This window comes from Loxodonta africana, chromosome 9, assembly GCF_030014295.1.
Source record: "Loxodonta africana isolate mLoxAfr1 chromosome 9, mLoxAfr1.hap2, whole genome shotgun sequence".
Classification (NCBI taxonomy): Eukaryota; Metazoa; Chordata; class Mammalia; order Proboscidea; family Elephantidae; genus Loxodonta; species Loxodonta africana.
This window is the reverse complement of record NC_087350.1, coordinates 72208972-72236890: the sequence shown is the minus strand read 5'-3', so window position 1 is coordinate 72236890 and position 27919 is coordinate 72208972. Positions and strand designations below refer to the sequence as shown.

General features: G+C 38.1%; 1 protein-coding gene across 3 annotated transcripts; it reads left to right on the top strand.

Annotated features, from left to right (window-relative positions):
- The first annotated feature begins 140 nt into the window (after positions 1-140).
- On the top strand, positions 141-24836 carry NIPSNAP3A (nipsnap homolog 3A). Of its 3 annotated transcripts, none has more exons than XR_002785030.2 (7): positions 141-380; positions 11582-11792; positions 13238-13396; positions 15581-15730; positions 17233-17319; positions 17430-17597; positions 24736-24836. XR_002785030.2 is itself a non-coding variant. In XM_003407823.4 (6 exons), the coding sequence occupies exons 1-6, from the start codon at positions 321-323 to the stop codon at positions 17504-17506; spliced, it is 744 nt and encodes a 247-aa protein (XP_003407871.2). In that variant the 5' UTR covers positions 141-320; the 3' UTR covers positions 17507-18261. The 3 variants fall into 3 exon arrangements, 1 of the variants encoding a protein (XP_003407871.2); XR_002785029.2 differs by lacking the exon at positions 24736-24836 and adding an exon at positions 18614-20528; XM_003407823.4 differs by lacking the exon at positions 24736-24836 and having other exon boundaries at positions 17430-18261.
- Positions 24837-27919: the final 3083 nt, after the last annotated feature.

The following is a 27919-nucleotide window of genomic DNA, read 5'->3' as shown; positions in this document are numbered from 1 at the left end:
CTCCCGCGAGTGGCTGGTAGGTTTGAACTACCGACCTCTCGGTTAGCAGCTGAGCACTTAACCACCAGCTCTCCTTCAGCCGAGCGGTCAGTTACAAAAAACGTTCCTGGCATCGCGCCCCCGCCCGCCGAGGACGACAAGCGGGCAAGGCCTTGGGGCCGCGCCTCCCGACTGGGGCGGAGCTGGCCCCGCCGAGTCCCGCCCCGCAGTCCGCGTCTGCCACTGGTGTAGTCACAGCCCTTCTCCTGTCCGGAAACAGGAAAGGGGTCGGAGAAAGACAACTGCTGGCTGCCTTTCTCCGCAGCGCTCGAAGCCTCATCATGTTCGTCCTCCGAAGCGGCCTGACTAGGGCTCTGGCCCCGCGGCAGCTCGCGCCTCAGGTAGTGGCCGCAGAGTCGTCCCGGCGGTGCTCCTGGCGGGAGGGGAAGGGTGTCTGCAGTGCACGCGCGCACGAGCCCCGCGCTTGCGCTCTCCGTACACACGCGCGCGCCCGTCCGGCAATCTCCTCGCTCTTTCCCCCAACCTCCTGAGGGCACGACCCCGAGATGCGCGTGAGGAGGAAGGGCATCACCTGTCGATATCGCCTCCTTCTCGCGGGCAGCAGTGGGCAGTGGGCTCTTCTGGCTTAGGTCTTTTGCTGCCCAGAAGCGTCACAGCTGCAGCTCCGGGGGCGTCCGCCAGGTTATCGACTGGCCAAGCGTTTTGCGGGATTCTCCTGTTGATGTCAGGTTTCCAGTTCACCACTTCCTCCTTACTGAAGGTTGAGGGAGAAAAAAGACTATCAGCCACTTGTAACAGAACCAGCTTCCTCTTTTAAACGAAATACACAACGCCCGAGCATCTTGCAGAGAACCCTGAAGGGGAGGCCAGGGTCCGGGTGGGGGAGGACCGCTTGCTATGGCTTCTCACATCAGGCAGGGTCAGGAACGTCTTAGCAGACATGACCATTATAAACGAACTTACCTAACCCTTAGATGAGAAATGTACAAAACAGAGCTTAGTAATTTTGCCTTGGGCATTGGCCTAGGCGAATCCAACATAGAGACTTTTTTTTTACCCTTTCGATGTTAAGTGTTTTTACTCTTAACAGGCAGAAGGGGAGGATAAACTATTCAAGAAACAGACCTTCTAGTGAAGACGAAAGATTAACAATACAGTCTTTAGGGCATGGCCAAGGATTATTTCTTTGCAACCTTATACTGAGCTATGGGTTTATTAAATATCAACCAGTTATTTTATAAGTGAATTGGAAGTCATTATTGCTGTTGATAATGGGTCTTGGAGATAAAAGAGCCTGGTGGTGCAGTGTTTAGGTTCTCGCCTGCTAACCGAAAGGGCTGTGGGTTGGAACCCTGCAGCAGTTGAGGGAGAAAGATGTGGTAATCTGCTTCTCTAAAGATGACAGCCTTGGAAACCCTATGTGGCAGTTCTTCTCTGTCCTAAAACCCTATAGAACAGCTGTAAGTGGAAATTCTTGGCAAGGGTTAAGGTTTAAAGCACTTTCGATTCCTCTCCCAGTATTCTCATCTCCATTACTGCTGTGAACTTTTCCCTGATTGTCCCTCATATATTTCTCCTGTGAAAAATAATGATAAAAATATGTGCCTTTGACCACAAATACAAACTCCCTGAAAATCAACTTAAGCGATTTTTACAAATACCTCATTGGCTCATTTTCTCATATATTTATATTTTACTTATAATACTTTTTAAACTGTAAATATTAGGTGTCAGTTATTTGCACATTCTATTATTAGAGTTTGGCTAAAATGAAACAAAGAGAAAGTCCACCAAAAGACAGGATAGCTGCAATTTTTTTTTGGTGGGAGTACTTGCTTTCCAAGCAAGCTGAGACATCTGGACAAGAATATAACTCGAAATGGACATGAATGGATAATAATTAAGTCTTATTATCCATAATTAAAATACATACACAATTGTATGTTGTAACTAAAATATACAGAGCTTAAACCCTACTGGTTTCATTTGACATAACAAGTAGTCAGTGTAAGCCCAAAATTCAAACATTTGTAGGTACCAAAACTCTCTTTTATTTTATTTTTTTAATTTTTATTGTGCTTTAAGTGAAAGTTTACAAATCACGTCAGACTCTCATACAAAAATTTACAGACACCTTGCTATATACTCCTAATTACTCTCCCCGTAATGAGACAGCACACTGCTTCCCTCCACTCTCTTTTTGGGTCCATTAAGCCAGCTTCTTACCCCCTCTACCTTCTCATCTCCCCATCAGACAAGAGCTACCCACATAGGCTCATGTGTCTACTTCATCCAAGAAGCTCATTCTTCACCAGTATCATTTTCCATCCCATAGTCCAGTCCAATCCCTGTCTGAACAGTTGGCTTTGGGAATGGTTCCTCTCTTGGGCCAACAGAAGGTCTGGGGACTGTGACTTCTGGGGTCCTTCTAGTCTCAGTCAGACCATTAAGCCTGGTCTCTTTATGAGAATTTGGGATCTGCATCCCACTGCTCTCCTGCTCCCCCAGGGATTCTCTGTTGTGTTCTCTGTCAGGGCAATCATCTGTTGTAGCCGGGTACCATCTAGTTCTGAGCTCAGGCTAACGTAGTCTCCGGTTTATGTGGCCCTGTCTGTCTCTTGGGCTCATAATTACCTTGTGTCTTTGGTGTTCTTCATTCTCCTTTGCTCCAGGTGGGTTGAGACCCATTGATGCATCTTAGTTTGCCGCTTTGCTACCGCTTAAGATCCCAGGTGCCACTCTCCAAAGTGGGATGCAGAATGTTTTCTTAATAGATTTTATTATGCCAGTTGACATAGATATCCCCTGAAAACATGGTCCGCAAACCCCCGCCCCTGCTACACTGGCCTTTGAAGCGTTCAGTTTATTCAGGAAACTTCTTTGCTTTTGGTCTAGTCCAGTTGTGCTGACCTCTCCTGTATTGTGTGTTGTCCCTTCATCTAAAATAACTCTTATCTACTATCTAAGTAGTGAAAACCCTGCTCCCTCCTTCCCTCCCTTCCTCCCCTCCTAACCATCAAAGAATATTTTCTTCCCTGTTTAAACTATTTCTTGAGTTCTTATAATAGTGGTCTTATGCAACATTTGTCCTTTTGCAACTGACTAATTTCACTCAGCATAATGCCTTCCAGATTCCTCCATGTTATGAAATGTTTCACAGATTCATCATTATTCTTTATCAATGCGTAATATTCCATTGTGGGTTTTTAGTGGGTGGGTTACCATAATTTATATATTCATTCATCTGTTGATGGGCACCTTGGTTGCTTCCATCTTCTTGCTATTGTAAATAGTGCTGCAGTCAACATGGGTGTGCATGTATCTGTTCGTGTAAAGGCTCGTATTTCTCTAGGATATATTCCAAGGAGTGGGATTGCTGGATCCTATGGTAGTTCTATTTCTAGTTTTTTAAGGAAGCGCCATATCGATTTCCAAAGTGGTTGTGCCATTTGACATTCCCACCAGCAGTGTATAAGTGTTCCAGTCTCTCCACAACCTCTCCAACATTTATTATTTTGTGTTTTTTGGATTAATGCCAGCCTTGTTGGAGTAAGATGGAATCTCATTGTAGTTTTGATTTGCATTTCTCTAATGGCTAATGATCATGAGCATTTCCTTGTGTATGTGTTAGCTACCTGAATGTCTTCTTTAGTGAAGTGCCTGTTCATATCTTTTGCCCATTTATTCATTGGGTTGTCTTTTTGTAGTTGAGTTTTTGCAGTATCATGTGCATTTTAGAGATCAGGTGCTGATTGGAAATGTCATAGCTAAAAACTCTTTCCCAGTCTGTAGGTAGTCTTTTTACTCTTTTGGTGAAGTCTTTGGATGAGCGTAGGTGTTTGATTTTTAGGAGCTCCCAGTTATCTGGTTTCTCTTCTGCATTGTTAGTAATGTTTTGTGTATCATTTATGCCATGTATTAGGGCTCCTAGCGTTGTCCCCATTTTTTCTTCCATAATCTTTACCGTTTTTAGATTTTATATTTAGGTCTTTGATCCATTTTGAGTTCATTTTGTGCATGGTTTGAGGTATGGGTGTTTCATTTTTTTGGAGATAGATATCCAGTTACGCCAGCACCATTTGTTAAATAAACTGTCTTTTCTCCATTTAACTGACTTTGGACCTTGTCAAATATCAGTTGCTCATATGTAGATGGATTTATGTCTGGATTCTCAATTCTGTTCCATTGGTCAGTGTACCTATTGTTGTACCAGTACCAGGCTGTTTTGACTACTATGGCAGTATAATAGGTTCCAAAATCAGGTAGAGTGAGGCCTCCCACTTTGTTCTTTTTCAGTAATGCTTACTTATCCGGGGCCTCTTTCCCTTCCATAAGAAGTTGGTGATTTGTTTCTCTATCTCATTAAAAAATGTCGTTGGAATTTGGGTTGGAATTGCATTGTATCTATAAATTGCTTTTGGTAGAATAGACATTTTTACAACGTTAAGTCTTCCTATCCATGAGCAAGGTATGTTTTTCCACTTACGTAGGTCTCTTGGTTTCCTGCAGTAGTGTCTTGTGGTTTTCTTTGTATAGGTCTTTTACATCTCTGGTAAGATTTATTCCTAAGTATTTTATCTTCTTGGAGGCTAATATAAATGGTATTGATTTGACAATTTCCTCTTCTATATTCTTTTTGTTGGTGCAGAGGAATCCAACTGATTTTTGTATGTTTATCTTGTATCCCAATACTCTGCTGAACTCTTATATTAGTTTCAGTAGTTTTCTTGAGGATTCTTTAGGGTTTCGTGTGTATAAGATCATGTCATCTGCAAATGGAGATACTTTTACTTCTTCCTTACCAATATGGATGCTCTTTATTTCTTTATCTAGTCTAATTGCTCTGGCTAGGACCTTCAGCACAATATTGAGGAAGAGTGGTGATAAAGAGCATCCTTGTCTGGTTCCCAGTCTCAAGGGGAATGCTTTCAGACTCTCTCCATTTAGGATGATGTTGGCTGTTGGCTTTGTATAAATGCCCTTTATTATGTTGAGGAATTTTCCTTCTATTCCTATTTTGCTGAGAATTTTTATCATGAATGGGTGTTGAACTTGTCAGATGCCTTTTTGCATCAATTGATAAGATCATGTGGTTCTTTTGTTTTATTTATATGATGGATTACATTAATTGTTTTTCTAATGTTGAACCATCCCTGCATACCTGGTATGAATCCCACTTGGTCATGGTGAATTATTTTTTTTGATATGTTGTTGAATTTTATTGGCTAGAATTTTGTTGAGGATTTTCGCATCTAAGTTCACGAGGGATGTAGGTCTATAATTTTCTTTTTTTGTGGTGTCTTTACCTGGTTTTAGTATCAGGGATATGCTGGCTTCATAGAATGAGTTTGGGAGTATTCTGTCCTTTTCTATGCTCTGAAATACCTTTAGTAGTAGTGGTGTTAACTCTTCTCTGAGAGTACCATAGAACTCTGCAGTGAAACTGCCTGGGCCAGGGCTTTTTTTTGTTGTTGTTGGGAGTTTTTTGATTACCTTTTCAATCTCTTCTTTTGTTATGGGCCTATTTAGTTGTTGTACCTCTGTTTGTGTTAGTATAGGCAGGTAGTGTGTTTCAAGGAATTCATCCATTTCTCCTAGGTTTTCAAATTTGTTAAGAGCACAATTTTCATAGAAATCTGATATGATTCTTTTAATTTCAGTTGGGTCTATTGTAGTATCACCCATCTCATTTCTTATTCGGGTTATTTGCTTCCTCTCCTGTTTTCCTTTTGTCAGGTTGGCCAGTGGTTTATCAATTTTGTTAATTTTTTCAAAGAACCAGCTTTTGGTCTTGTTAACTCTTTAAGTTTTTCTGTTTTCTGTTTCATTTAGTTCTGCTCTAATTTTTATTGTTTGCTTTCTTCTGGTGCCTGAGGGTTTCTTTTGTTGCTGTCTTTCTATTTGTTCAAGTTGTAGGGACAGTTCTTTGATTTTGGACTTCCTTTTTGTATGTGTGCATTTATTGATAGAAATTGACCTCTGAGCACTGCTTTCGCTGTGTCCCAAAGGTTCTGATAGGCAGTGTGTTCATTCTTAGTGGATTCTATGAATTTCTTTTTTCCATCCTTAAAGCCTTCTATACCCCAGTCTTTTTTGAGCAGGGTATTGTTCAGTTTTCAAGTGTTTGATTTCTTTTCCCTGCTTTTTCTGTTATTGATTTCTACTTTTGTGGCCTTATGCTCAGAGAAGAGGCTTTGTAATATTTTGACGTTTTGGATTCTGCTAGGGCTTGCTTTATGACCTAATATGTGGTCTATTCTAGAGAACGTTCCCTGTGCACTAGAAAAGAAAGTACACTTGGCTCCTTTTGGGTGGAGCGTTCTATATATGTCTATAAGGTCAGGTTGGTTGATTGTGGCATTTAGATCTTCCATGTCTTTATTGACCTTCTTTCTGAATGTCTGGTCCTTCACCAAAAGTGGTGTGTTGAAGTCTCCTGCTGTAATTGTGCAGCTGTCTATCTCACTTTTCAGTGTTGTTAAAGTTTGTTTTATGTGTCTTGCAGCCCTGTCATTGGGTGTGTAAATATTTAATATGATTATATCTTCCCGGTATATTGTCCCTTTAATCATTATACAGTGTCCCTCCTTGTCCTTTGTGGTGTATTTAACTTTAAAGTCTATTTTGTCAGAAATTAATATTGTCACTCCTGCTCTTTTTTGATTGTTGTTTGCTTGATATATTTTTTTCCATCCTTTGAGTTTTAGTTTGTATCTCTAAGTCTAAGGTATGTCTCTTATAGGCAGCATATAGATGGATCATGTTTTATTATCCAGTCTGAGACTCTCTGTCTCTTTATTGGTGCATTTAGTCCATTTACATTCAGTGTAATTACGGGTAGGTAAAAAAAAAAAAATTTTTTTTTTATGAGTTCAGTGCTGTCATTTTGATGTCTTTTTTTGTGTGTTGTTGACAGTTTCTTCTTCCCACTTAATTTTTTGTGCTGAGTAGTTTATCTTTATACATTGTCTTTTCCTCTTATTCATTGTTGACTTTGTTTCTGCTGAGTCTGTATTTTTTTCTTGTATTTTATTTTGATGAGTAGAACAGTTAGTCTCCTTTGTGGTTGCCTTAATATTTACCCCTATTCCGAAACTGTCTTTTAATAGATTATTCTGTCATAGTAGATTCTGGGAATGGGTAGCTGTTATCCAATCTCAAGTAAAATGAATTTCTGAAATAGAATGCCACATGTGTACATGTATAAATGTGTATGCCTGTGTACAGAAATTTCTAATAGGATAATTTCTGGCAGATTATTTCCTACTGAAAGTTAAATGCACTTGTGACCAATTTAGAACAGAGCATTACATAGTAAATATATGACTTTTACAAAAAGAACTAAAGATTATTAAGAGAGATTTTCATCCACCTGTTTTTTGGTGAGTGGTATAACTGGATGAATTGAATGCCCTTTTTTACATCACATCTGTAATTAAAAACTATTCACAATTCAGACGATTCTAATTTATTGATGTATCTTTTTCTAACGTTCATATAATCTACCGCAATGTTACAGTGCCATTGGATGGATTATAGACTTCTATTGCATTAGTTGGAGCCCTGGTGGTGCAGTGGTTAAGAGCTCAACTGCTAACCAAAAAGTCGGCAGTTTGAATCCACCAGCTGCTCCTTGGAACCCCTTTGGGGCAATCCTACTCTGTTCTATAGAGCCGCTATGAGTTGGAATCAACTGGATGCCAGGGGGTTTGGTTTTTGGTATTGCATTAGTTATGTTCCAGTCTTGCTTTTGCTCTGTGTTTTGCCTCATTAGTTTTCGGAAATACTTTGACTTGAACAGCAATCTTCATTTTTTTAAGCACCTTAAAAAAAAGGTTTTCTGGGCTAGAGTAGCAGGGATGGGGGTCGGGGGACCATGGTTTCAGGGGACATCTAGGTCAATTGGCATAAGAAATATATTAAGAAAATGTTCTGCATCCCATTTTGGTGAGTGGCATCTGGGGTCTTAAATACTAGCAAGTGGACATCTAAGATGCATCAATTGGTCTCAACTCACCTGGAGCAAAGGGAAATGAAGAACACCAAAGACATAAGGTAAAGATGACCCCAAGAGACAGAAAGGGCTACATAAACCAGAGACTACATCATACTGAGACCAGAAGAACTAGATGGTGCCCGACCACCACCAATGACTGCCCTGAAAGGGAACACAACAGTGAATACCTGATGGAGCAGGAGAACTGTGGAATGCAGACCTCAAATTCTTGTAAAAAGGCCAGACTTAATGGTCTGAATGAGACCAGAGGGACCCCAGAGGTCATGCTCCCCAGACCCTCTGTTAGCCCAAGACTGGAACCATTCCTGAAGCCAACTCTTCACACAGGGATTTGACTGGACTGTAAGACAGAAAATGATACTGGTGAGGTGTGAGCTTCTTGGCTTAAGTAGACATATGAGACTATGTGGGCAGCACCTAGCTGGAGATGAGCTGAGATGGTCGGGGGGAGGAGAGGACAGGAGCTCATTGAATTGACATGGAGAATACAGGGTGGAGAGGAGGAGTGTGCTGTCTTATTAGGGAGAGAGCAGCTAGGAGAACATAGCAAGGTGTGTATAAGTTTTTGTATGAGATACTGATGTGATTTGTAAACTTTCACTTAAAGCACATTAAAAAATTTCTGCTAGTAAATGTATTTCCATCGTACCTTCCAAAAGACCTGCATGGTTTACAAATATAAAGTTTGCTTAGTGAATATAACACAGGTAGTGTTGCCAAAAGATGGAAAATTGACCAAATAAGGGAAAACTATTTGTAAATTTATTAGGATCCTAATTGTAATTCTTGGGTAAGGGAATATCATTAAGATCCCATTGACTTCTTATGAACAACTTTTCATGAAGAAATGAGTGAAGGTGGACTCCTGCTAAAAAAGTTGTTGTTGTTAGGTACCATTGAGTTGGTTCTGACTAATAACGACCCTGTGTGCAACAGAATGAAACACTGCCCAGTCTTGCGCCATCCTCATAATCGCTGTTATGCTTGAGCCCACTGTTGCAGCCACTGTGTCAATCCAGCTCATTTAGGGTCTTCTTCTTTTTCACTGACCTCTGCTTTACCAAGTATAATGTCCTTCTTCAGGGACTCATCCCTCCTGATAACATGTCCCAAGTGTGTGAGGCGTAGTCTCGCCATCCTTGCTTCTAAGAAGCATTCTGACTGTTCTTCTTCCAAGACAGATTTGTTTGTTCTTTTGGCAGTACGTGGTATATACAATACTGTTCACCAGCACCATAATTCAGAGGCATCAGTTTTTCTTCAGTCTTCCTTATTCATCGTCTAGCTTTCACATGGCATATGAGGCAGTTGAAAACACCATGGCTTGGGTCAGGCACGCCTTAGTCTTCAAGTTGACATCTTTGCCTTTTAACATGTTAAAAGATGTTTTGCAGCAGATTTGCCCAATGTAATAACGTTGCTTGATGTCTTGACTGCTGCTTCCATGGACATTGATTGTGGATCCAAGTAAAATGAAATCCTTGACAACTTCAATCTTTTCTGTGTTTCTCATGATATTGCTTATTGGTCCAGTTGTGAGGATTTCTGTTTTCTTTATGTTGAGATGTAATCCATACTGAAGGCTGTGGTCTTTGATCTTCAATAGTAAGTGCTTCAAATCCTCTTCAATTTCAGCAAGCAAGGCTGTGTCATCTGCGTAACACCAGTTACTAATGAGCCTTCCTCCAGTCCTGATGCTGAGTTCTTCTTCATATATTCCAGTTTCTGATATTATTTGCTAAGCATACAGATTGAATAGGTATGGTGAAGGGATACAACCCTGACACACACCTTTCCTGACTTTAAACCCTATGGTATACTCTTGTTGTGTTCCATTGACCGCCAGTTCATCTATGTACAGGTTCCTCGTGAGCATAATTAAGTGTTCGGGAATTCCCATTCTTCACAGTGGTATCCATAATTTGTTATGATCCACACAGTCGAATGCCTTTGCATAGTCAATAAAACACAGGTAAACATCTTTCCGGTATACTGTGATTTCAGCCAGGAACCCTCTGACATCAGCAATGATATCCCTTGTTCCACATCCTCTTCTGAATCTGACTTGAATTTCTGGCAGTTTCGTGTTGATGTACTGCAGCAGGTGCTTTTGAATGATCTTCAGCAAAATTTTACTTGCATATGATATCAATGATATTGTTCAATACTTTATACATTTGGCTGGATCACCTTTCTTTGGAATAGGCATAAATATGGATCTCTTGCAGTCAGTTGGCCAGGTAGCTGTCTTCCAAACTTCTTGGCATACACGATTGAGTACTTCTAGCACTGCATCCATTTGTTGAAACATCTCAGTTGGTATTGTGTCAATTCCTGGAGTCTTGTTTTTCACCAGTGTCTTCAATGCTGCTTGGACTTCTTCCTTCAGTACCTTCAGTTCCTGATCATATGCTACCTGCTGAAATCATTGAACATAGACCAATTCATTTTGGTATAGTGACCCTGTGTATTCCTTCCATCTTCTTTTGATACTTCCCACATCATTTAATATTTTCCCCTTAGGATCCTTCAATATTGCAACTCATGGCTTGAATTTTTTCTTCAGCTCTTTCAGCTTGAGAAATGCCAAGTGTATTCTTCCTTTTTGGTTTTCTATCTCCAGGTCTTTGCACATGTCATTATAATACTTTGTCTTCTTGAGCTGCCCTTTGAAATCTTCTGTTCAGCTCTTTTACGTCATCGTTTCTTCAATTTGCTTTAGCTACTTGGTGTTCAAGAGCAAGTTTCAGAGTTTCTTCTGACATCCATTTTAGCCTTTTCTTTCTGTCCTGACTTTTTAATTACCTCTTGCTTTCTTCATGTATGATGTCCTTGATGCCATTCCACAAATAGTCTGGTCTTCGGTCATTAGTGTTCAATGTGTCAAATCTGTTCTTGAGATCGTCTCTAAATACAGGTGGGATATACTCAAGATCACACTTTGGCTCTTGTGAACTTGTTCTAATTTTCGTCAGCTTCATATTGAACTTGCACGTGAGTAATTTACGGTATGTTCCGTAGTCGGTCTTTGGCCTTGTTCTGATGATATTGAACTTCTCCATCGTCCCTTTCCACAGATGAAGTCAGTTTGGTTGCTGCGTATTCCATCTGGCTAGGTCCATGTGTATAGTCACTGTTTCTTATTGCTAAGAAAGAGCAGTCATATATTCAGCATATTTAAGATAACTCTCTTTATTGACATTTCTACATAAAGATTTGTAGATGACAGTGGAAGTACCAACATGGATTATGATTTCTAATAAGTGCCCCTTGTTTCCAGATTCAGACTTGGCTGTGACATCATACAGTAAATCCTACTTCCCCAAAAAGGTCCATATATGGCTCAAGTAGTTTTCACTGAGCTACCAATCTAAAGGTTGGTGATTCAGACCCACCAAGCAGCACCATGGAAGAAAGGCCTGTTGATCTACTTCCATAAAGATTACAGCCAAGTAAACTCTTTGGAGCAGTTCTACTCTATAACACATGGGGTTGTAATAATGACTTCATTTTTGTTGTTTTCTACATTCCCAAAGTATTTAAATTTGTCTTATTTTTCTTCAGATGTGTTCACCTTTTGCTACAGGACCAAGACAATATGATGGGACATTCTATGAATTTCATACTTACTACCTTAAATCTTCAAAGATGAATGAGTTCCTGGAAGATATTAAGAAAAACATTCATCTTCGCACAGCTCACTCTGAACTGATTGGATACTGGAGTCTAGAATTTGGAGGCAGAATGAATAAAGTGTTTCATATTTGGAAGTATGGTATGAGTCATCTAGCCTAAGGGTTCAGTACAGATGTTCATTTTGGTAGATGCAACATGAGACTTAGCTCTTAGATCTCTACTACTATAAATGCATACAGGTCAAGTAAAATCTTTAAAAACAAAAACAAAAACAAAAAACAAATCAGTGATTGCTCTTCCCAATCGTATACCTTTAACGGAGCCCTGCTAAAATTCTTATGTTATCATAGATGGGAAAATGTGGAGTTCGGCAGTGGGTTTAGTTGTTTTGGTTTCCATCTCTATACTTAGCAATCTGCATGTACTTGGTGATATCCAGAGAACTTTTAATAATTCCATTTAATGTTTGGTGATCATTATCCAAAGTTAATAGTCAAAAAGTACTTTAATTTGAAAAGTACTCATTCTATACTTAACATGGCCATACTTTAGGATTTTTCCCTATTATAATAGAACTAGCCCCTGTAAAACACAATGCATGCTTTAGATATGCCAAGTTGAATCATGCTGCATTAAAATAATCAAGTCCAGATAATAACTCAGTCTATAAGAGAGGTGTTATTCCTTATCCTGAGCATAGATCATATAACTCTCCTACCATTAGTCTTATGAGGCCCTAATTCAGACAGAAGAAAAATAAATAATGAGGAAAAAGAATGGGTGACAATAAGTAAGAGAATTGGCTTCATTTGTTTGGAAGCTATTTGTTCAAAGCAGAAAAAGCTTTAAAAAGTACATCTTAATTTCATTTATGGTACATCTGATTCAAGGTGTTATGTTGACCTGACCATTCCCCATCACCAGCACCAAAGAGAAAGAGTCTTGTCTCTAAACTGGAATTATAAATGACATGCCTCAATTCAATTAATTAGAGTAATTAACATATATTGAGTACTAATTTTTAATTAGGTGCCAAGCACTATTATAAGCCTTTTTCATCTTAATTCATTTAATCCTTACGACAACCCTGGAGATAGACACTATATTATTATTCCCATTTCACAGATTAGGAAACTGGTGCGCAAAAAGATTTAATAACTTACTTAAGTCATACAACTACCTAGTAAATGGTGGAGCCTAGAAAATTTATTACATGGCATCGTAATTAGTTGTTCACATTTCTATTTCCCTGTTAGACTATGAGCAACTTGAGCTCAAATATCACATCTGTTTATCTGGGTATCTCCAATGATACAGTGAAACCTGGAACTCAATGGGAATGCCTCCACCTTTGACAGAGTACGGACTTACCACTTTTCTCTCTCTCCTTTTAGTGGAAAATGTTTGCATTTTCCTTCTGTGACAGGTTTCTACCTTACACAGGTGCCAGCTTTTCTCAGGTTTTACTGTGTAACGCAGTGCCCCTATATGTCCCTGATGTGGGTTTACTGAATTAAATAAAATGCAAAAAAAACAGGAGATTTTAAATTGAAAAAAATTTTTTCTCTTCCTTTCTTCCCATAGATAATTTTGCTCATCGAACTGAAGTTCAGAAAGCCTTGGCCAAAAATAAGGAATGGCAAGAACAATTCCTCATCCCAAATTTGCTTCTTGTGGATAAACAAGAATGTGAAATTACTTATCTGGTACCATGGTGCAAAATAGAAAAGCCTCCAAAAGAAGGTAGCCCTTTCCTTCTTCATCACTTTGAATACCCATACCCATGCCTTTGAATCGACTCTGACTCATAGCGACCCTGTAGGACAGAGAAGAACTGCCCATAGAGTTTCCAAGGAGCACCTGGTAGATTCAAACTGCCAACCTTTGGGTTAGCAGTCATAGCTCTTAACCACTATGCCACCAGCTTTGAATATTAATGAATAAAATATCTAAAGACCTTAAGCTATAAAAACTAAAGGTACACAGGAAAAAAAATAAAAGAAATCCTTTGTTTTATACAGTAGGAGTTCCTGGGTATGGTAAACGGTTAAGCGCTTGACTAGCCAAAAGGTTGGCGCTTTGAATCTGCCCAGAGGCACCTCACGAGATAGGCCTGGTGATCTACTTCTGAATGGTCACAGACTTAAAACCCTGTGGCGTTCAGTTCTACTCTGCACACATGGGGTCGCTATGCATCAGAATCAACACCAACTAACAACAACAACAATATGGCAGTTGTTGAGATAAAAATGAATTTGACCACCTAAGACACTATAACAAAATAATGAAGTGTTTTTCCAAATTGGATCTTATTAATTCTTAAAACTTAGCTATGTTGTATACAGTTGAAATGATGAGTAAAAGTTGAGGAGTTGGGAACTAGAAGCAGGGAAAATGTGTATGGAAGTTTGTCATAATTTTAGAATACCAACTTTTAATATAAAAGTGTTTTTTTCTTACAAATTATAGCTAATGTTAAATCATTAAATACATCTTTGCTTATAAGAATGACTGTTTAGGAGGAATGAATTAACTGAAACTGCCAGGCTATATTACTGTGGCTTAACTTTTGTGTCTTCCTCTTATTTTTCAGTTTGAAGAAAATTCCTAAAGATTTGTCTTCTTGTTGATTTCATTTCTTGCTGACTTAAATAATTACTTCAATCTAGTTTTAAATAAAGATCAGATTAGAAAAGGATAAACTAATTTAAGCTTTATTTTTTTGCCCCATTATTCCCAACTTTGTAGTCTATTTTAGATTATAAGAGACTTGAAAAGTCTTCTTTGGATGCTCATCCACTTATACCTCCCTCAGCTTTCAGTACTACCTAAATAGTTGACTTCTAGGATATTGTCATATTTTGGTTCTCTTCCTCTGTACTGTTAATGATTTTTCAGTGTCTTTTGCATTTTTTTTCTGTTACTTCAAATCTACTTGTCCTCTAATTTCTTTCTCTCTACCCACAACACACTTCGTTCCAGATCGTAAAAGCAAATTCTTCTGAAGTATTTACCTGAATACTTAGGAACAACAAAACCATCCCTTTAATTTTTTTTTTCCTTCAAAACTCAGAGACATCACTTCAGGTCCACTATTTGCCTGCTATTCTTGTTGGAAATGGAAACCTGTAGGGGGAAATTACCCAAAGAAAAAAGTACTGCCTCTCAAAAGTGTAACGAAAAAGAGAAATGCAGGAGATATGAAATACTTAAGACTTAGGATAAGAAATAAAAATATTTGAGGCAGTAGCTTATACATAACTTCCAGAGCTTTTTCTTTTTCTTCTATATGATTAAGCTTAACAACTGGCTCTTAAACATGGGCAAGGACTTTATAAGCATAAAAGCGAAGAAAAATAATGCAAAAAATTAATAGATACATCTACATAAACATAAGGAGCCCTAGTGGCACTCAGCTACTAACTGAAAGGTAAGTAGTTCAAACCCACCAGCCACTCCACAGGAGAAGAGACCTGGAGGTCTGATCCCATAAAGATTGCAGCCTAAGAAACCCTATGGGGCAGTTCTGCTCTATCCTGTTGGGTCGCTATGAGTTGGAATTGACTCAGTATCACACAACAATACAACAACATAAACATGTATGAGTCTCTGGGTGATGAAAACAGCTATCATGCTCAGCTGCTAACTGAAAGGTTGGAGCTTCCAGTCCACCCAGAGGTACCTTGGAAGAAAGGCCTAGCAATCTACCTCTGAAAAATCAGCCATTGAAAACACGATGGAGAGCACAGTTCTATTCTGACACTCACTGGGTCACCATCAGTCGGTAGCAACTATTTTTTTTTTAAACGTGTAGGTACATAATCCTTCAAATCTGTTCATGTAGTTTAGCCTTCCACCGGAACCAGACTAAACATGATTAGGTGTTGCTTGAATGTTTTCTGTAAAAGCTTTTTCTCCCTACTCTAGGAGTCTATGAACTGGCTACTTTTCAGATGAAACCTGGTGGACCAGCTCTGTGGGGTGATGCATTTCAAAGGGCAATTCATTCCCATGTCAATCTAAACTATGCCAAACTGGTTGGAGTTTTCCACACAGAATACGGACTACTCAACAGAGGTACATTTCTTCCCTTCTTACGGATAATTACAAAGTATGGTGGTCATCTACTCATATGTTTTTTGTGTCAGTTTGTTAACTCTTTCTCATTATGGCATATGATTTTTTATTGCCAGGTTTTTGGTTTTTGTTAATTCTCAGGGTTCAAAAAATCTTTTTTACATCTAATTTATTTACACCTTATAAAGCCTTTTTCAAATCCTGAACTGCTTGCTTTCCCTGGTACATCAAAATGATAGAATTAAAAAAATGAAGCATCCTCAAGAAATAATCTACTTTTTTCATTCTTTTTTCCTCTGAATGTACTTTTATTGATTTAAAAAAAATTTTTTTTTTTGTTTTAGGATAGGGAGATTATTTCTGAATATAAAAGTAATATTTTTTTTTATAAATATTAAAAACATGAAGAACTACCAAGAAAAAAAATTGCTCGTTTCCCACTACTTAGAGACAATGCTGTTAACATTTTGGTCTCTTTATTCCTATGTCATATATATGTATACTTGTGTGCATATACATATGTATATGAGAAGCAAAAAAATAAACTTACACAAAGGTAAACATAAAGATGGCTTCTAAATATATATTTAAGGTGATGCCAATTAAAATAATAATGAGATACTATTTTTAACCTAGCAAAGACAAAGAGATAAAGATGTAGGTGTAGATAACAGATACAGATATAGATGTAAATATAGTGTTAAAAAGGCCAAGAAAAAATAAGTACTCATATACTCCACTGGGCTCATACTGGCTTAATTTTCCGTCCCCAAAATTTGGCAATATAAATAAAAAGCTTAGCTTTTTTTCATTGTCTTTGCCAATAATTTTACTTCTAAGACATATGCATTAAATGTGTATAGATGTGTTTAGTTACACAGGAAGGAAATTTCAAGGGATATGAAATGTATAGTGTTATCTATATATTTATAAATATCTATATGGAATTCACCTAACCATTAAAAGTTAATATTATTGATACAGAAAATATATTGTTGAGTTTTAAAAATCTGTTAGTAAGCATATTATACGATATAACCCTAATTTGATTTTACATACTTTTTAAAGGAAATAGACCAAATAGTAAGAGGTTTTCTCTGAGAGGTTAAGATTATGCTTATTTTTATTTTCTTCTTTGTATCATTTAAATTTTTTACAGTCAACACAATTCTCTTTATAATCTTGGTTTTTAAGTAGAGACAGGAAGTTAACGAAACTTGAGTCTAGTTTTGATTGTCTTCAGCTGTTACTTTACTTCCCCTCTCCAGCCTCTCTCTCTTCATCAGTAAAACCAGTTTGATTAGTTAATTTATAAGTTTCTTTCCCAAATCTCTGACCCCTCTGAAATCTTGACACTAACGTATTTAGTTTTACCTTTTTGATATTCACTGTTTTGATTTGAAGAATGAGACTTAGCGTCTCTGATCAGATTGATTTTTCTGTAGTTCTTATTTGTGGGAATGCCATGTCCTTTAGAGTTTATTTCTGGTTTATTTCTGCAGTTCATGTTCTTTGGTGGCATGAGAGTCCGGATAGTCGTGCAGCTGGAAGACATCTGTCTCATGAGGATCCTAGGGTTGTGGCAGCTGGTAAGCTATTTGACTTTTTTTTTTTTTTTTTATTTGACTAGGCACGAATTATTTATGGAACATATTTGATTAAGTCATTAACTTTATTTGTCTTATGAATTTTTTTCCAGTCCGGGAAAGTGCCAACTACCTAGTATCACAGCAGAATATGCTTCTGATTCCTACATCGTTCTCACCATTGAAATAATCTGCTACTGAAATGAGACGTTTCAACTACTGTATCTGCTAGTGATGCATGAATTCTCCCCAGAGAGTCTCAGATTTGTTTGAAGGAAGTGGTGAGTTGATTAGCTATGTCACTTGCATTATTGAAAGATACCTTTGTCCTTTGTCATTACCACTTCAGGAAATAAGTCTGTTCATTTCCCCTCTGGCATTTCAGTATCTGTTATCATCAGAAATAGCTGCCACTGCTTCATGATCTTGATTTTTCCTTTATTTTCAAATATCACATCTTGTGTACTTGGACAGCCTTTTTGGTACAGCATTTTCTTATATTAAAATGATTTTATATTTTTATGCTGGTGATAACATTTTTAAATTATTTATATACAATGTCCACCTTTTCAGGATTTTTGTTTTTCTGAAATTTTTTTTTAATTGTATCCAGGAAAGTTTTTTTTATAGTATCAAATAGGATTCATAAGAATATTATATTAAATATATTTCTTAAGTGCTTTTCCATCCCCACCCCTCCCCACCCTCATTACCAACACTTAATAGATAAGTGGTAACTTTGGTGAAGGGTAAGACAGTACACAATACTGGGAAAACCAGCACAGCCTGTACAATGCAAGGCCATGGTAGCTCCATAGGCACATCCCAACTCCCTAAGGGACCAAATTGCTGGGCTGAGGGCTATGGAGACCATGGGTCTCAGGGAACAGCTAGCTCAATTGGCATAACATAGTTTATAAAGAATATGCTCTACATTCTGCTTTGGTGAGTAGCATCTGGGGTCTTAAAAGCCTGTGAGCGGCCATCTAGGATACTCCACTGGTCTCACCCCTTTGGGAGCAAGGAATAATGAAGGAAACCAAAAACATAAGGGAAAGACTAGTCCAAAGGACTAATGGACCTCATCTACCACAGCCTCCACCAGACTGAGTCCAGTACAACTAGATGGTGCCCGGCTACTACCACTGACTGCTCTGACAGGGATCACAATAGAGGGTCCCAGACAGAGCTGGAGAAAAATGTAGAACAAAATTCTAACTCAAAAAGAAAGACCAGCTTGCTGGCCTGATAGAGACTGGAGAAACCCTGAGAGTGTTGCCCCTGGACTCCTTTTCAGCTCAGTAATGAGGCCACTCCTGAAGTTCACCCTTTAACCGAAGATTGAACAGTCCTATGGGAACAAAACAAGACTAAAGGGGCACACCAGCCCTGGGGCAGGGACTGGAAGGTAGGAGGGAACAAGAAAGCTGGTAATAGGGAACCCAGGGTTGAGAAGGGAGAGTATTGACATGTCTTGGGGTTGTTAACCAGTGTCATGCAACAATGTGTGTACTGTTTGATGAGAAGTTAGTTTGTTCTGTAAACCTTCATCTAAAGTTGAATAAAAAATAAATAAAATATTAAAAAAAAAAAACATTTCTTTACATTGGAAAAGTATAGTATCATTTGTGTCATCTGTATTAATTATGGTTTTCACATTAATTGTTAGTCACTCCAGCTTAGAAAATAGTGAAATTAGGTCTTGGTATTAAAATTTTTTCAGGCTTGTTGATTTGTATGCTGAAATGTGTTAATTTATAATTACTTTTACTAATTTTTACTTCATTTTGAATTGCTATTTAGCAAAGATACTTGGGACATCTGTTTGTTTTAGAGAGATCTTTTATGGTTATGAACATGCTTGCCCTAATAAAAGCCTACTTATCCATTCTAATTCTTTTTATTTTCATTTTATATTTTTATCCTCTTTTCTGGAGCTATTGCTGTGTTGCTGTAGGGTAGTGACACAGTAGTAATTTACCACCTTTATTGTAAGTGGCATCAAGAAAATAGCATGCCAGCAACCCCAGAAGGAGAATTTCTTCAGCACTGTCACAGGTGGGCTAGGGTTTTCCTTGAAACACCTGTAATTTCTGTTTTGCCTTCTAATTTTAGTTTTGGTATTTCCAACCTCTCCGGCTAGTCTATATTTACAGCTGTGTTATTTTACATTTCTAAAACATACGGCAGATGTAAAATAGTAAGTTTTGAATTAGCTATCTGAAGAAATTTTGGAAAACAGAAAGTAAATCACCTCTCATTTATCTGGATCCCTGAGATCTCTGATTTTTGTGGACCGTTACGTAATGTGAGACAGTCGGTATACCCTGCCTTCTCTCCTGTTGCTATGGATGAACTTTACATGCTCCAAGCAGAGACAGACTCCTTTATTTGTACACTTACTTCCATAACTTCTATCACCTTAAATGCCCTCTCTAAGCATCTTTACCCCAGGAGAAAATTAATTTTTTTCTTCCATGACAGTTAGTTGTCCTAGGACTTTGAGGAAGATGAAGTTTGTGCATTTGACAGACAGAATTTTTGATGGCTGATTGGAAGAAACGGAAAATTTTGTATCATAGGTTTCTGCTTTGAAAGAGCTTGACCAGCCATTGTGTGTAAGGATCTTGACAAAAGAAATGCTTAAAGGGTTTTGAAAAAAAAAACAGAAAGATTAGATGGTGCCTGAGCTATTAACAGACAGGAAAATAATTCAAATAGAACTTTTATAATCCAGATATTGTCCTGTTTTCTGCTCTCCTTCGAAGCAAAATTCCTCTGTAGAGTTGTGTATTTTAACTATCTTCCTTTCCTTACCACTTACTCTCACCTGAAACCATTCCAGTTAGGCATGCATCCTCATCAGTCCTCTGCAGTGACTTCTGGAGGTTACCAGGGACCTTTTTATTACCAAATTCAATGGTCAATTTTCTATCTTTACCTTACCATCCTCTCAGCAATGTTGGACACAGTTAACCATTTCTGCCTTCTTGAAACACTTGATTCTCTGACCTTCAATGCATGATGTCATGCTCTTCAGATTTTTCTTAGCTCGCTGGCCAGTCGCTCTCAGTTTCTCTTGCTGGCTTCTCTTCCTAGTGTTGTAGGACTTCGGGGCTCAAGCCTGTTCTCTACCTTCATTTTCTCTAGGTAAGCTCCTTCAACCCCAAGATTGAAATACCATATATATGCTTATGATTTGTATGTTTTTAATTTCTTTTGGAGCTCCTGGACACCAGACTGAAATACTGCCTTCTTGACACAACATATACCTAGTTGTTTTGGTAAGCTATAACTCACTGTGATAACTTTCTTTTCCTTGTCCCCTACATGCACCCTCTCAGCCAAGTCCTGTTGGCTCTCTCTCTAAAAATACATCTTGAATCTTAACCATTCCTCCCTATATCTGTTGCTACCACCCTCGACTATTCTACCATCATCTCATACCTAGCTTCCCTACTATCCATTCTCCTCACAGAAGTCAGCATTCTTTCTGAAACAGACATCAGATCACTCTGTTCCTTAGTTAAGACTCTCCAGTGGCGTCTCATTTCACTAACAATGAAATCCAAACATCTTAACATGGTCAACAAAGCCCTCCAGGTTCTGGTCCCCAACATTTCTCTGATTCCATCCATTACCACTCTTCCCCTTGCTAACTATCAGAGCCTTTAATTCTCTTCTTTCTCCATCTTGCCAAGCCTTTACCCAATTGGGGACGTTGCAGTAGGTGTTCTTTCTTTGAGAAATGTTCTTCCCACACACCTTCAAATGTTGGCTGATGCTCATTTTATTCACATCGGAGCATAAATGCCCCTCTTCAGACAGGCTGTCCCTGACTCCTCTCCGTCGTTATCCCATTACCATATTTTATTTTCTTCCTAGCACTTATATCCAAATTCATTATGTCTGTCTCTGTATCCATGGTCTTTCTCCAATGAAATATACATTCCTTAGAGCATGAATTCTGTCTTCTTAAACACCATCTGCAGCACATAAAAGAGAGTCTGGCTCACAGTAGATTCAATAAATATTAATGTATAATGATGCCAAACTGATTTTATCAGGACAATTTTAACTGATATCTAACTTCACTGAAGAGAACCCTATGCCACTTACTAGCCATGTGACCCTGGACAAGTTCCTTATACTCTCTGAGCTACAGTTTACTCGTGTGTGAAATGGTACTACTTACCTCATAGGGCAGGTTTTAAATGAAGATTAAACGAAGTGCCAAGACAATGCAGTAAACAGTTGAAAAAGATAGCTAATTTTATACTTTTCCATACTTAATGTATGCACTAGCATTCCAAAGGGTCCAGAGTTTTTTAAATTAGGAAACGTTCCATAGGCTTTCTCTAGATTGAAGAATGTTTAGGTCAAGACTCATGTGTATCATATACCGTCATCTAAATTAACTGCCTTTTCATTTATCAATCATTTTTTTTTTCTCTCCCTCAATTGTCATTTTCACAAATAGTTTTCTGTCATTGCATTAAAGTTTCTGTAATTTGAAGTTCAAGTTGGGAGGATGAAGTTATGATCCTGATGCTGAGCAGTCATCCCAAGGTGCTCCTGCACACAAGTTCAGATTCATGCCTACACAAAAGGACTGCTCACTGCATGTCATGGCATTCAGAAGAGGCCATAAGGAGAGCCAGGGCTCCATTGTCCTGTCTTAAAGGGCTTTTGCAACAGGGGTTGAGTACTGAGAAAAGCAGACATCTTTTTCCAAAGTTTTGATTCATAATTAGCTGTGAAAAATGCGTGTCTCATCATAGCACCACATAACATTGTGTATACACTGTACAGCACTTTTTACAGGAGAAAAGGAAGGCACTTCTGATATTAGTCTCAGTATCATTTCTATTTTCCTGCATCCCTGCCACCACCCCCAGCATCTTGCCAGTATACTTGGTATACTGTGTCCTTGTATTTTTGGTTGAATAAACAAAAGAACACTCGAGACCACCTTTGTAGCCTCCTCAATACCAAATCAAGTTTTTGTTAATTAAATAAGCTTAGCTACAGAGTATTTTCAGAGTCTCTGCAGCTTTAAAATCATTCATCAGAGTAAGTTTATCTAAAAGCCTCTTAAATTTGCTTAATACCAGTTACTCAATGTTGTAACTGAATCATAAAGGTGCAAAATACCCTTTCTTTTTTATTTTCAAGTAGTCCCCTCAGTTCTCTTTTGTGATTAACAGGACATTTAAGCCTTTTCTAAAAGTTTTACTTGTAATCCAAATAACTTCCACTCTACAAGCAGACATTTCTTACTATTGTAATAGCTACGAACGCACAAAAGTAAATATGTATAGACCAACAGAACTGATAACGGCTTTATTTCGTGACTCATTACAACATAGACATATGCCTTTTTAATACTTCATATAAAGTTATTGACAATACAAATATTTTTCTTTTTAATGAAAATGATTTAACATAGAAATCTATTGTGAAACCTTGGTCTAATTTTGCAGTTTTTAGCTATGCCAGTGCAAAAATAGATCCCATTACAGACAGCATTCCAAGTGCTTGGAATGAAGGGCCAACGATAAAGGAAAAGCACAAAAACATAGCTTCATCCTAGGGTTTAAGAACGGAGAATAGTATACCTAATTCTTACTGAAATATGAACATTCTGTTAAAAGGGATGCAACAATTTTGAAAAAAATTAGAGCATATTGTTGTTAGGTGCCATTGAGTTGGTTCCAGCTCATAGCGACCTTGTGTGCAACAGGACGAAACATCACCCAGTCCTGCACCATCCTCACAATCCTTATGCTTGAGCTCATTGTTGCACCCACAGTGTCAATCCATCTCGCTGAGAGTCTTCCTCTTTTTCGCTAATCCTCTGCTTTACCAAGCATGATGTCCTTCTCCAGGGACTGATCCTTCCTGATAACATGTCCAAAGTATGTGAGACGTAGTCTCGCCATCCTCCCTTCTAAGGAGCATTCTGGCTGTACTTCTTCCTAGATAGATGTTTGTTCTTTTGACAGTCCATGGTATATTCAATATTCTTCGCCAACACCACAATTCAAAGGTGTCAGTTCTTCTTCGGTCTTCCTTATTCATTGTCCAGCTTTTGCATGCATGTGAGGCAATTGAAAACACCATGGCTTGGGTCAGGCACACCTTAGTCGTCTTTTTAACACTTTTAAGAGGTTGTTTGTAGCAGATTTGCCCAATGTAATATGCTGTTTGATTTCTTGACTGCCACTTCCATGGACATTGATTGTGGATCCAAATAAAATGAAATCCTTGGCAATTTCAATATTTTCTTTCTCATGATGTTGCTTATTGGTCCAGTTGTGAGGATTTTTGTTTTCTTTATGTTGAGGTGCAATCCATACTGAAGGGTGTGGTCTTTGATCTTCATCAGTAAGTGCTTCAAGTCCTCTTTGCTTTCAGCAAGCAAAGTTGTGTCATCTGCATAATGCAGGTTGTTAATGAGTCTTTTTCCATTCCTTATGCCCCATTCTTCTCCATATAGTCCAGCTTCTGGGATTATTTGCTCAGCAGACAGATTGAATAAGTATGATGAAAGGATATAACCCTGATGCACACCTTTCCTGCCTTTAAACCATGTGGTATCCCCTTGTTCTGTTGGAATGACTGGGTCTCGATCTATGCAGAGGTTCCTCATGAGTACAATTAAGTGTTCTGGAATTCCCAGTCTTCACAATGTTATCCATAATTTGTTGTGATCCACACAGTCACATAGTCAATAACACACAGGTAAACATCCTTCTGGTTTTCTCTGCTTCCAGCAAGGATCCATCTGACATTAGCAATGATATCCCTGGTTCCATGTCCTCTTCTAAATCCGGCTTGAATTTCTGGCAGTTCCCTATCGATGTACTGCCGCAGCTGCTTTTGAATGATCTTCAGCAAAATTTTATTTGCATGTGATATTAATGATATTTAGATAGGAGAAAATAAGTTATTCTGTGAATTTTAAATCATTAAAGATAGTAGAAAATATAATGAACCCCTGCCAATAATTATTGGAAATATGTCTTTATTACATAGTACTTGTTTTATCATCTCCGAAAATATTGACAATATCTAAAACAGTCATTTTCTTTTTTCAAGTAATGAGTTACATAACATTCTGAAATTTTTACAAGAAAACATTGATGAATTTGAAATAGATCTGAATATTACACCTTTAGAGTTAATATTTAAATTTTTAGAAAAGAGTAAGTTAATGATATTAAAAGATCACTTGAACCTCACCAAACAATAGTTTTCTCATGTTTTTGTCTCAAGATAGATGTCATTAAGCATTACTGAAATACTTTTTTTTAAGTGTTTACTGACCAAAAGATTAAGATTGGGTTAGAAAAGCTTGGAAAACACTCTGTGTAAGGTTGTTTGCTGCAGTTTTTTTATTTTTTTTTTTCATGATAGGGTGGTGATTGAAGAAATGGAAATTTTGAGACTGTCAAGAGATTTTAATGGATTGTCTAACATATGCAAAACCAGTTATTTGAAGGTACTACAATACCATAATCACAAATTGTGCTTTCAACAAGTTTCCAAGTTGCCAGTTTCTTTGTGAAAGAATTCATTGTTTAGCCTGTGATACTTCTGACACTTGCACTTTCTTGGCTTTTGCAATTGTTGGTATTGTTTTTTAAATGGGCTGCCCAGTATTCTTTTAATGGGCTCCCACAGGAGAACTATATAAACAACCTATATTTGTAAACCAGTTAGACGAACAACATGGCACAAGAAGTCTACCAAGACTTAATTTCTCACTCCACTATCCATATTCATTCAGCTATAGCACACGTTCAAAAAATACTTGATTTAATAGACTGAGATTAAGAGTATTTTAAATCACCTTAAAGAAATTCAAATCTAATGTCATGAAATCTTGACCATCACATTGTTTTCGTTAATCAGACGACCAATCCGCAAACTAATATGAGAAAATAAGGCTAGTACAGCAGCGAGGCCATACTCCTCTATGCCACTACATTCTACAAAGAGTCCATTCTAAAGTTTCAGACATCATTGACAGAACTTAAAAATCCAAATAACATTAAATGTACAAAGATTTTTGTCAATACAACTCTACCTTTTCATATTCTAGACTAATACAAGAAGCCAAAAATAATACTACATTTTGGTATGAGTCAGAATCGACTCAACAGCAAGAGGTTTGGTTTTATGTCAGACAACAAAGATCTTGAGATACAGTATACCATGTCACTAGACAATCAGAACAGATGAGCAAACGCCTCCCTACGTTTGAAAGCTTTCCCTTTAATCCCATGCCCTGGCCTCAGCAGCTTGCAGCCCCAGAAGTTTGGGTGCCGATTCTTTGCTTCTTGCCAGGATCTAAGTATGCATAAGATGGCCATCCCAGAAAGATGGCTCTTGAAACCCATGGCTCCAAGAGAGGGACAACATGAGGTGCCTTTGCATAGTCTATGAAACACAGGTAAACATCTTTCTAGTGTTCTCTGGTTTCAGCCATGATCCATTTGATATTAACAATGATATCTTCTGAATCTGGCTTGAATTTCCAGCAGCTCCCTGTCCATGTACTGCTGCAACCGCTTTTGAATTACCTTCAGCAACATTTTACTTGCCTGTGACATTAGTGATATCGTTGGATACTTTCTGCATTCTGTTGGATCACTTTTCTTTGGAATGGGCACAAATATGGATCTCTCCCAGTCAGTTGGCCAGGTAGCTGTCTTCCTAATTTCTTGGCATAGACTAGTGAGCACCTCTAGTGCTGCATCCATTTGTTGAAACATCTCAGTTAGTATTCCATCAATTCCTGGAGCTTTTGTTTTTCGCCAGTGCTTTCAGTGCAGGTTGGACTTCTTCCTTCAGTATCATTGGTTTTTAATCATATGCTGCCCCCTGAAATGGTTGATGGTTAACCAGTTCTTTTTGGTACAGTCACTGTGTGTATTCCTTCAATCTTCTTTTGATGATTCCTTCGTTGTTCTATATTCTGCCCATAGAATCCTTCAGTATTGCAACTGGAGACTTGAATTTTTTCTTTCAGCTTAAGAAATGCCAAGCGTTTTCTTCACTTTTGGTTTTCTATCTCCAGGTCTTAGTACATTTCATTATAATACTTTACTTTGTCTTCTCGATCTACCCTTTGAAATCTTCTGTTCAGCTCTTTAACTTCATCATTTCTTCTGTTTGCTTTAGTTTCTCTACATCAAGAGCAAGTTTCAGAGTCTCTTCTGACTTTGCATTTTGGTTTTTTCTTTCTTTCCCATCTTTTTAATTTAATGACTTTTGTTTTCTTCACGTATGATGTCCTTGATGTCATCCTACAACTTGTCTGATCTTTGGTCATTAGTGTTCAATGCATCAAATTTATTCTCGAGATGGCCTCTGAATTCAGGTGTGATATACTCAAGGTCGTACTTTGGCTCTTCTGGACTTGTTTTAATTTTCTTCAGCTTCAACTTGAACTTCCATATGATGCAGTTGGCCCCTGGCCTAATTCTGACTAACAATATTGAGCTTCTCCATTGTCTCTTTCCACAGATATAGTCAATTTGATTCCTGTGTATTCCATCTGGTGAGGTCTACGTGTATAGTCACGTTACCTTGTTGAGTAAAGGTATTTGCAATGACGAAGTCATTGATCTTGCAAAATTCTATCATCTGATGTCCAGAGTCATTTCTGTCACCAAGGCCATATTTCCCAACTACTGATCCTTCTTCTTTGTGCCCAACTTTCACATTCCAGTTACCAGTAATTATCAATGCATCTTGATTGCATGTTGATCAATTTCAGACAGCAGAAGTTGGTAAAAATCTTCAATTTCTTCATCTTTGGCATTAGTGGTTGGTGTGTAAATTTGAATAATAGTCTATTAACCGGTCTTCCTTGTCAGTGTATGTATATTATCCAATCACAAACAGCACTGTACTTCAGGATAGATCTTGAAATGTTCTTTTTGACAATGAATGTGATGCCATTCCTCTTCGATTTGTCATTCCCGGCATAGTAGACCATGATTGTCCAATTCAGAAATGGCAAATACTAGTCCATTTCAGCTTCACTAATGCCTAGGATATCAATCTTTATGCATTCCATTTTATTTTTGAAGATTTCCAGTTTTCATAGATTCATTTCATACATTCCATGTCCGATCATTAATGGATGTTTGCAGCTGTTTCTTCTTATTTTAAAGAAATCGTGCTACATCAGCAAATGAAGGTTCCAAAAGCTTTCCTCCATCCACATCATTAAGGTCGACTCTCCTTTGAAGAGGCAGCTCTTCCCCAGTCGTATTTTGAAGACCTTCCAACCTGAGGGGCTCATCTTCCAGCACTACATCAGACAATGTTCTGCTGCTATTCATAAGATTTTCACTGGTCAATTTTTTTTAAATAGATCACCCTGTCCTTCCCAGTCTGTGTTAGTTGGAAGCTCCACTGAAACCTCTCCACCATGGGTGACCCTGCTGGTATTTGAAATACCAGTGGCATAACTTTTCAGCATCACAGCAACATGCAAGCCACCACAGTCAACATACTGACAAATGAGTGGTGGAAAAAAAATTATAAAGAAGATTATTCAAACCAATAGAGTTGCAAGGACTTATTT

Bases quoted from the DNA above. Each gene is read 5' to 3' on its own strand.
- NIPSNAP3A (XM_003407823.4), top strand. From the start codon at position 321: ATGTTCGTCCTCCGAAGCGGCCTGACTAGGGCTCTGGCCCCGCGGCAG. The intron at 381-11,581 runs GTAGTGGCCGCA...ATTTTTCTTCAG, and splicing joins CGCGGCAGCTCGCGCCTCAG to ATGTGTTCACCTTTTGCTAC. The intron at 13,397-15,580 runs GTAGCCCTTTCC...TCCCTACTCTAG, and splicing joins AGAAAAGCCTCCAAAAGAAG to GAGTCTATGAACTGGCTACT.